Raw genomic sequence first — 10,885 nt, forward strand, 5'->3', positions numbered from 1 at the left:
TATTTAAAGCTGAAGTGGTTATTCTCTTTGGAGACTTCAGAAATGTTTCGAATTTCCTTCTCCAGTTGTATGATGATTTACTATCCAGAAAGTCATTGTTTTGGAAAGTTTGGGTAATAACTTCCCATTGGACATTTGGTGCGATAGGATATCCATACAGATTCAGAGGTTTAAAGCCCTTGCACGGGTCTCTGCATTTTAGGGACCACACTGGTGATGTCTCAGAATTCAGCCCCTTCCTCCTGTCTTTAGACCCTTTGAACCCACAAGGGGACGTCTTTCTCCCACTGTGGTGGGAAAGGGTCTTTAACTGCAGGCTCCACAAACCAGATAGGTTCCATTCACAATGCACAGGCAAGGAGAATTTACAGAATCTGCCCCCTTATGTGTTTGAAACAAGCATGACAGGTGAAAGTTACAACATCTACAATGCCGTTTATGCTGTGGCACACGCCTTAAGTGCAATGCCTGGATCAGGAAGGCAAGCAGCCATGATGAGGGTTGGAATGAGGATCTCAGATGTCCAGTCATGGCAGGTAATTTTTGGGATTTTCCATCCAGTCCACAGAAAGGGAACTTCCCATAAGCATTTCTTGATTTAGGAATAACAATCCAGGTGCATTTGTGTAAGATGCCTCAGCAGGTCAGTTGAAGTCCTAGTGGGCACCTTTGCAGAACCAGCTCAGTTTTCCTAAGGATGTGCCAGGCTGCCCTCCCCATCACTTGCACTGCAGCCTGCCATAACCCGGGAAGGGGGGGGGACAGCCTGTTGTAAAATGGGGAACAGGTGGAGACAGGAAGCAGAGGTGTGAACCAGTTTCATCCGGTCACTTCAAGGACTTTTGGGCATCCAGGACCTGGGAATCTATTTTCTTTCTTTCTTTCTTTCTTTCTTTCTTTCTTTCTTTCTTTCTTTCTTTCTTTCTTTCTTTCTTTCTTTCTTTCTTTCTTTCTTTCTTTCTTTCTTTCTTTCTTTCTTTCTTTCTTTCTTTCTTTCTTTCTTTCTTCCTTCCTTCCTTCCTTCCTTCCTTCCTTCCTTCCTTCCTTCCTTCCTTCCTTCCTTCCTTTCTTTCTTTCTTTCTTTCTTTCTTTCTTTCTTTCTTTCTTTCTTTCTTTCTTTCTTTCTTTCTTTCTTTCTTTCTTTCTTTCTTTCTTTCTTTCCTTTATTATTTTTACAAATCACCTAAGATGGCGAACATATTCAACACACCTTCCTCCTCCTACTTTCCCCACAAGAACAATAACCCTGTGAGTGGAATGGGACAATTGTCTGGACCCCCCCTCCACCATGTGTCTCCTGCTGTAGCCAACCCATTGTGGGACAGCCATTTGTCTGAAATGGTATAGGGTTTCCTGCCTTAGCAGGGGGTTGGACTAGATCACAGGTCTGCAACCCGCGGCTCCGGAGCCGCATGCGGCTCTTTCAGCCATCACCTGCGGCTCCCAGTCCTCTGCCATGTGCAGTCCAAAAAAAAAAAAAGTGGGACTAAAAAAGTTCAACCAATCAATTCAAATATGCAGGGTAGGTGCACATCTCGCCTTGGCTCCACTCTTCAGTCAAACCCTGTTCTGCGCATGCGCGCATGTACGTGCATGCACACACATTTTTTTGCAGCTCCCAGGTTATCCTTTTGTGAGGGAACCGGTTCTGAGTGGCTCTTTCACTGTTTCAGGTTGCTGACCCCTGAACTAGATGACCTCCAAGGTCCCTTCCAACTTCTTCTTCTTCTTCTTCTTCTTCTTCTTCTTCTTCTTCTTCTTCTTCTTCTTCTTCTTCTTCTTCTTCTTCTTCTTCTTCTTCTTCTTCTTCTTCTTCTTCTTCTTCTTCTTCTTCTTCTTCTTGTTATTAATCCTCAGCTGGCCTTCTGCCAGCATTTTCCCCCCACTGCTGGTTCCCTATCTCCTCATCCTGGGCTATTTGCAGAGGGACAGTTGTCCCCAGCTATTTTGGCTGCAGGGGAAATATAGCAAGTGGGGCAACTGGACCCCTTCCTGAGGGCAGCATAATGCCCAGCCATCCCCCAAAGGGAGGACGCTGGGCTCCCTCCCATGGCTTCTGCTTCCACTGCTGCTCATTGCATCCTGCCTGTCCCCTCTCTGCCCCCAGCCCTTGTTGGAAGAAAAATCAGGTCCAGTTCCAACCCAGGAATAAAATGGAGGCTGCTTAAGAAAGAAGGTTTATTGATGAGCAGAACCAGCAACAGTATGCAGTCCTGGGACAGCTAACAAAATGGGGTTGAGAGCATGTGGGTTTTTATACATTCTTTAGGGCTCTGTGTTTGAGATGCCTATTCTTTGTGAAATGTACTTTGACCTGTGCCCTTTTAATATTCTAATTATTATTGCCTGGCTCCTATTGTGGCTCTGTGTGTGTGTGTGTGTGTGTGTGTGTGTGTGTGTGTGTGTGTGTGACGCTCTATCCTTGGAGCAGGTTTTTCTAATCTCATCAACTCCAGCCTTCTGTGGGAGCTGTGGCTGAAGGTGTTTTGCTTATGAATAGTGTGGCCCAGTCTTTCTGAATGCATTACAAAATCTCAATTTCTAAAGATTAGCCTCTTCAGGTTTTTGCTTGAGGCAGGGAAACTGGGGCTATTTCTGCCTTTGTTAAGATTTTTTTTCTCTATTTCTCCTTTAGGGGAAATATTCTATCCTGCCTTTTTTAATAATCCCCAAACTATTTCATTCTTTAGGAGGGAGATGGGTGGCATATAAACTTACTAATAAAATAAATTTAAATAAAACCCATTTGTCATTTACAAAACCTTGTTCCAAAATGTATATAGTAGTAGTAGTAGTAGTAGTAGTAGTAGTAGTAGTAGACTTTATTGTCATTTCAACAATATACAGTACAGTACACAGCGAAACGAAACAACGTTTCCCCAGGACCTAGGTGAGTGAAGAGTGAAGAGTGTGCATGAGGGGTGTGTGTAATCAGCCACAATGTTTCTGGCTTTACGGATGCAACGTGTGATGTAAATATCCATGACGGAGGGAAGAGCAACCCCAATGATCTTCTCTGCCATCCTCACTATTCGCTGTAGGGTTTTGCGATCCGAAACGGTGCAGTTTCCAAAGCAGGCAGTAATGCAACTGCTCAGGGTGCTCTCAATAGTCCCTCTGTAGAAGATTGTGAGGATGTGTGGTGGAAGCTGTGCCTTCCTCGGTTTCCTCAGAAAGTGAAGATGCTGGTGGGCCTTCCTTGTTATGGAACAGGTGTTGAGGGACCAAGTGAGATTCTCCGCCAAGTGAACACCAAGAAATTTGGTGCTCCTTACGATCTCCACGAAGGAGCCATCAATGTTCAGTGGAGAGTGGTCGTATTTTGTCCTTCTGAAGTCAACAACCATCTCTTTTGTTTTGTCTACATTCAGAGAGAGATTGTTGGCTTTGCACCAGTCTATTAGCTTCTCCACCTCCTCTCTATATGCTGACTCATCGTTCTTGCTGATGAGACCCACCACGGTCGTGTCATCAGCGAACTTAATGATGTGGTTCGAACTGTGCGTTGCTACACAGTCGTGTGTCAGCAAGGTGAACAACAGGGGACTGAGCACACAGCCCGGAGGGGCCCCAGTGTTCAGTATGAGGATGTTAGAAATGTTATTCGTGATCCGGATTGACTGAGATTTTCCAGTCAAAAAGTCCAGGATCCAGTTACAGAGGGAGGTGTTCAGGCCCAACAGGGCCAGCATCCCCATCAGGTGTTGGGGAATAATAGTGTTGAATGCTGAACTAAGTTTAAGTTTAAGTTTAAGTTTATTAAATTTTTATACCGCCCTTCTCCCGAAGGACTCAGGGCGGTGAACAGGGCATATAATAAAAATACAAAAATACAAAAGTTAAAATAGAATTAAATTAATGCCCAAAGTAAAACAATAAAATATACAATTATTTAAAACCCTAAATTAACTCCCCATCAGGCCAGGCCAGCTTGTTCGAATAAGTGGGTCTTTAACCCGCGCCGGAAGGAGCGGAGATCCGGTGCCATCCAGAGCTCAACCGGCAGTTGATTCCACAGAGCCGGGGCGCCCACAGAGAAGGCCCTCCCCCTGGGGGCCACCAGCCGGCATTCTCTGACCTAAAGTCTATGAACAGCATACGTACGTATGAGTCCTTGTTTTCCAGATGAGTGAGAGCTAGATGGAGTGTAGTAGAGATGGCGTCATCTGTGGAACGATTTGAACGGTATGCAAACTGCAGTGGATCCAATTTTACGGGCAGCAGGGTTTTTATGTGCCTCATGACGAACCTCTCGAAGCACTTCATGTTGATGGGAGTAAGTGCAATGGGACGGTAGTCAGTGAGGCAAGACACAGATGGTTTCTTCGGCACGGGAATGATGATCATTGTCTTGAAGCACTTTGGGACAACAGTGGTGCTCAGAGAAATGTTAAAGATGGTCTGCACATCCTCTGAGCACTCTGCCAGAAATATTGTCTGGTCCCGCAGCTTTCCGTGGGTCGACTTTACTTAGGGCTTTCTTCACGTCAGCAGTGGAGAGACAAGTATCTGGTCGTTGGAAGGAGGGGTAGTCTTCCTTGCTGTCATGTTGTTCTGTGCTTCAAAACAGGCGTAGAAACTGTTCAACGCATCTGGAAGTGAGCCATCGCTCTCATAGGCAGATGGTAATATTCTGTAATTAGTGATGGCTTGGATGCCCTGCCACATACACTGCTATCCGTGAAGTATTGGTGGATGCTCTGGGCATGTGCACGCTTTGCTCCTCTGATGGCCCGGGACAATATGGCTCTCGCTATTCTTAGGGCTGCTTTATTGCCTGCCCTGAATGCAGAGTCTCGAGTTTTCAGTAGAGCATGCACCTCTCCAGTTATCCACGGCTTCTGATTGGGGTGTAAGATAATTTTCCTGGAGACTGTAACATCATCAATGCACTTGCTGATATAGCTGGTCACTGACAATGTATACTCCTCCAAGTCAATGGAGTTGCTGTTGGTTGCAGCCTCCCTAAACGTGTCCCACTCAGTGCATTCAAAGCAGTCCTGAAGAGCAGAGATGGCTCCTGCTGGCCAGGTCCTCACCTGCTTCTGTACTAGCCTTGAATGCCTGATGAGTGGTCCATGTGCTGGAATTAGCATAACAGAGTTGTGGTCTGAATAACCGAGGTGGGGGCGGGGCTTTGCCCGAAATGCACCAGGGATGTTTGTATAAACAACATCTGGCCAAATATCAGAGGAGCAAAACCATACAATAAATTCTGGAGTGTTCATTAAAATGTTGGTATGTACTGTAGGTATCATTCTGGTAAATGCAGAGTTGAAGAACCCAGGACACAAATGCCCAATGACAAAGAGACCCCTTTGTAGTGTTAGGAAAGCTTTCAGATACTTGGCGTTACTCCTGATTGTTCACATCTCCATCAAGGGAACTCTTCTCATTATAATCAAGGAGAGAAGCAACCTGGAATTAAGGGGAAACTTCCTAACAGTGAGGACAATTAACCAGTGGAACAGAAGTTGCCTTCAGATGTTGTGGGTGCTCCATCATTGGAGGTCTTTAAGAAGAGACTGGACGGACACCTGTCTAAAGTGGTATAGGATCTCCTGTTTGAGCAGGGGGCAGGACTAGGAGACCTCCCACGTCCCTTCCAGCTCTATTCTGATTCTGATTCATGGCTCTGAGACATAGACCCATCTCCTAAGATGATGACTATCAGAGAAGAATAGAATTCATAATGTCTCATTTCTGGCTTTGAGCCGACTAGCCCAATCTCTGAATGACTCTTTTTTCCAGATTCTTCCCTATTTGAGGAAGGTCCAGTTCAACAACAGTGCCGGAGAGGAAGTCTCCTTCTCAGAAAATGGACTGGGATCAGCTCAATATGATCTTATCAACTGGATTCTCTGTCCTAATCGATCTTTCGTGCCTGTGAAAGTTGGGCAAATAAATCCCAGGTCTCCCTCAAGAAAGGAGCTCACCATTACCTCCAATGCAATCACCTGGGCCACAAAGGTGAGCTGAAAGGAAACATTGTAATTTTAGGGAACGATTCATTCTGTCCTGGGGATGCAGAACATCCTGGAAAATAGACCTATTGAACCAGGAAATAGAAATAGAAAAAACTGCCTTGCATGTAACATGTTTGATGACTGATAGGTCCAAGAAGGCATGGGATTGGGAAAACCATTGGATTGAAACTGAGATGCAATTGGTACAGTTGACAGTGATCATTAAGGACCATTTCCATGCAGATGACTCCAAAAAAGGTAATACAATCCTGGGTTGCATAAACAGAGGCATAGAATCAAGATCACACGAAGTAATGTTAAAGGTAAAGATTCCCCCGCACATGCGTGCTAGTCGTTTCCAACTCTAGGGGCCGGTGCTCATCTCTGTTTCAAAGCTGAAGAGCCAGCGCTTGTCCGAGGATGTCTCCATGGTCATGTGGCCGGCATGACTAGATGCCAAAGGCACAAAGAACGCTGTTACCTTCCCACCGTAGTGGTCCCTATTTTTCTACTTGCATTTTTACTTGCTTTCGAACTGCTAGGTTGGCAGAAGCTGGGACGAGTAACAGGCGCTCACTCTGTTACGTGACACTCGGGATTCGACCCGCCAAACTGCTGACCTTCTGATCGACAAGCTCAGCGTCCTAACACACTGAGCCACCGCATCCCTGAAGTAATGTTACCACTTTATAAAGCCCTAGTAAGACCACACCTGGTATACTGCAGCCAATTTTGGTCACCTTATCACAAAAAAGATGTTGAGAGTTTGGAAAACAATCAGAGAAGAGCAACTAAGATGATCAAAGGCCTGGAGACTAAAACATATGAAGAATGGCTGCGGGACTTGGGTTAGCATTGATAGCAGTATTCTAGTATCCGAGGGGCTGCCACAAAGAAGAGGGGGCTCAACTTATTCTCCAGAGCCACCAGAGGGCAGGACAAGAAACAAGGATTGGAAACTGATCAAGAAAAGAAGCAACCTGGAATTAAGGAGAAATTTCCTGACAGTGAGGATAATCAACCAGTGGAACAGAAGTTTCCTTCAGAAATCATGGGCACTCCATCACTGGAAAATTTTAAGAAGAGACTAGACAATCACCTGTCTGAGACTGTATAGGTTCTCCTGCTTGAGCAGGGGACTGGACTAGAAGACCTCCAAGGTCCCTTCCAGATTCTACTCTATTCTTCCTCCTTCCTTAGCATGCCAAAGTCCCACTTTCAGTTTCCAGAATTCATTAGTGGTGAGGGTGAAGGGTTGTTCTCCGAGCTTGTGGGTTGGTTTCTGAACATTTCTTTACCAGAGTAGGTAACATCTTCAGTGGAGTTTAGGGGAGGTCAGTGTCAGCGTCAGGGCTTCAGGTGTGGGTGTGTCAAGTGAGGGTCTTGTGATGGGTCAGGTGTGAGTCATCACTGAGTGGGTTGGGGGTGGCCTGGCCTAAACCCTTCATGAGCTTTTCATGATTATCGAAAGGCCATGGTGAGCCATTTCTTTGGAAGTCATTCTGGAGAGGGAAACAGGACTAGGGAAATGGATAAATGAAGCCTATTGATTGCTTGTGCCATCCCAAGCATTTCCCTTTCCTCTCTTAGAAGGTGCCCTTTGCCAGGTGTGGCAGGAAGAGGTGCCATGCGGGAGAGAGGAGAAGCCTTCCAGAAGGCGAGCAAGTTTGTTGCTACCGATGTGACGCTTGTCCAGAAGGGACCGTTTCTAATCAGACAGGTAGATCACTCTTCAAATGTAAATCTTTGAGGATCACGTAAGCCATTCAGTAGATCGAAATATTGATATTTAAATCAATTCTGGTACAATTGACGTGTCTCAAAGTATTCATAGTTTTTCAGCAAAAAACAGAACAGTTTATGTATCTAAGAGGTCCTGTTCCCACAGGCCAGTATTGCCACTCCTGAATTCAGGGCACAACCTACGGGTACCCTACTGTCCTTCCATTCACATATTCCTTTGGGAAAACCAACCAGCAATGTTTTCCTGTAGTTGTGGGTTGTGTGGTTCAAGCTTTAATTGTTGTTATTTACCATGTGTGCTGCTTCTTTCAGTACTATTAATCTCCCTGGAAATTATTGAGACAGATACATCTATATATATCTGCTAATTCTTTCCTGCAAAAAAAAAAGTCTGACTGAGCAGATTTGAAGTATCCATCAGAATGCAGCTGGAAGGGACCTTGGAGGTCTTCTAGTTCAGCCCCCTGCTCAAACAGGGGAACGTGTTTAAATGGGCAGAATTCCCCCTCAAAAATACCCTACTTAAATTCTTAAAAATTCTTTGGCGATTTAATTTCCTTGGCCTGGAAAGCTATTTGGCAAAGGAAAAAAAAGCTGGAGTTAGGCTTAAAAAACTGAATATCTGACTTATCAGATGGGGCACTATATGATTAAATATTTGTTTGAATAGGCTTAAAAGAATAGACAACCCTCATATATAAATAGATTTTAACAATAAGAAATATATGATTTACAATGAGAATAGCACTTTTTTTGATATGGGAAATATGAAAATATTAGGATGGCTTATATAAATGAAATTCTTTTTTTTATTGAAAAGTTTTACAGTACATTTTTTTAAAAGAAAAACTCCCTCCCTCCCCCCAACCCTCCCCCAACCCTCCCTTCAATCCATCTTCTCCATTCCACAATGTATCTCTGTTGCGAATGTTCTTTCAGATATGCTGAAATCTTTGCCATTTCCGCCAAGTTAGAAACTTTCAAAGTCCACTCTTCTATAGTCGGCAGTTCTTCCAATATTGCGCTACTAAAAGTCTTGCTGCCGTAAATAAATGAAATTCTTAAGTACACAAAGATAACTAATTTTGGAAAATAAATTGCCCTCTTTGTGGCAGCCCCTCAAACGCTGCAATACTGCTGCAGTGTCCCCTCTATTTCCTCTTTTCTCTAGACTAGCCAAACCCAAATCCTGCAACCATTTTTCATGTGTTTTTGTCTCCAAGCCCTCAATTATCTTAGCTGCTCTTCTCTGCACTTTTCCCAAAGCCTCAACATCTTTTTTTGTAATGTGGTGACCAAAACTGGATGCAGGTACTCCAGGTGTGGCCTTGCTAAGACTTTATAAAGCAGTACTAATACTTTGCGTGATCTTGATTCTGCGCCTCTGTTTATACAACAAAGGATTGTAAGCTTTTTTTGACTGTGGCCACACACTGCTGGCTCTTGTTTAAGGGATCACCCAGTAGGACTCCGAGGTCCCTCTCACAGTGACTGTTTTTGCGCCTGGTCTCGCCTAATCAGTACTTGTACCTTTGGTTTTTCCTGCTTAGGTGTAAAGCTTTGTTTTCCTCTACAAAGCAGAGAAGCTGAGCCAAAAAGCTCTGTGTCCTATTTTGGACCTTTCCCTCTCATGAATATCATGAGTGCCCAATTCTATGCTCCCTCCCTCCTTCCCTCCCTCCCTCCCTCCCTCCCTCCCTCTCTGTCTCATTTTATGTCGGTGAAAACATCTGCCAGTTGGTTTGCACATCCTCTGAGCACTCTGCCAGAAATATTGTCTGGTCCCGCAGCTTTCCGTGGGTCAACTCTACTTAGGGCTTTCCTCACATCAGCAGTGGAGAGACAAAGTATCTGATCATTGGAAGGAGGTGTGGTCTTCCTTGCTGTCATGTTGTTCTGTGCTTCAAAATGGGTGTAGAAACTGTCTTCTGGGGATACCCAGTGTAAACTAGGAAAAAAGTTGGCAACCTCTCTGACAACAAAAGCCATAGTAGCCATGGAAGTACCCAGTGATTGTAGAGGACCTTTTTTCTCGCAGCAAATTGTTACCAACTGACTTATGCCTAGGGTCATCCTGAATGAAAGTTGATTTGCCCTTTTTGATCCACCCTAAAGTACTGAGTGGGTCATTCCATCAACACATTTATGGATTGGCCACCAGAGAAAGGAGACAGTCATGTAACCCCTGAGGGAAGGGTAATTTTCATGACGAATGCCCCTGAAATCTTAAGATTTCATCTTTCATCTTATCAACTGATTTCTTGATTTTAGATGCAGCTCACTGTGACCCTTGCCCAGAAGATCAATACCCCAACAAGGAGAAGGATCACTGCATTGCCAAGAAGATCCATTTCCTATCCTATCAAGAAACCCTGGGATACACTTTGGCTTCTGTAGCACTTTCTCTCTCTATAACCACATCTGCAGTCCTGATGATATTCCATAAACATTGTGACACTCCGATTGTCAAGGCCAACAACCGAGATCTCACCTATATCCTCCTGGTTTCTCTCCTGCTCTGCTTCCTCTGCTCCTTCCTTTTCATTGGGCGAGCCAGGAAGCTCTCCTGTCTCTTTCGACAAACTACCTTTGCCATTGTCTTTTCCCTTGCAGTTTCCTCTGTATTGGCAAAAACTGTCATGGTGGTTCTGGCTTTCATGGCTACCAAGCCAGGCAACAAGACAAGGAAACTCTTAGGAAAACCACTGACCAACTTTATTGTCTTAGTATGTCCCCTGGTACAAGCAGTTCTTTGTGTGACCTGGATGGTAACCTCTCCCCCATTTCCCAACTTGGATTTTCACTCCATGGTAGGAGAGGCCATCTTGGAATGTAATGAAGGCTCAACTTCAATGTTTTACACTGTCCTTGCCTACCTGGGTTTCCTGGCTCTCATCAGTTTCACGGTGGCCTTTCAGGCTAGGAAGTTGCCTGACAGCTTTAATGAAGCCAAATTCATTACTTTTAGCATGCTGGTCTTTTGCAGTGTTTGGATCAGCTTCCTCCCAACCTATCTGAGCACCAAAGGGAAGTCAATGGTGGCTGTGGAGATCTTCTCCATTTTGGCCTCTGGGGCTGGTCTCTTGGCTTGCATCTTTTTCCCCAAATGCTACATTATCCTACTGAGGCCCCACCTGAACTGTAGGGAAAACATGATAAGAAATAAGAATGTCTAA

At 44.7% G+C, this 10,885-nt stretch overlaps 1 protein-coding gene across 1 annotated transcript; it reads left to right on the plus strand.

Moving 5' to 3' along the window:
* Window positions 1-4,156: 4,156 nt before the first annotated feature.
* LOC308659824 (vomeronasal type-2 receptor 26-like) lies at window positions 4,157-10,885 on the plus strand (the record flags this gene model as incomplete). The annotated part of the gene is made up of 4 exons (XM_081313848.1): window positions 4,157-4,276; window positions 5,752-5,970; window positions 7,557-7,686; window positions 9,981-10,885. The coding sequence occupies 4 exons, from the start codon at window positions 4,157-4,159 to the stop codon at window positions 10,883-10,885; spliced, it is 1,374 nt and encodes a 457-aa protein (XP_081169974.1).

Source organism: Vipera berus (genome assembly GCF_964194415.1).
Source record: "Vipera berus genome assembly, chromosome: 1".
In the NCBI taxonomy this organism is placed as follows: domain Eukaryota; kingdom Metazoa; phylum Chordata; class Lepidosauria; order Squamata; family Viperidae; genus Vipera; species Vipera berus.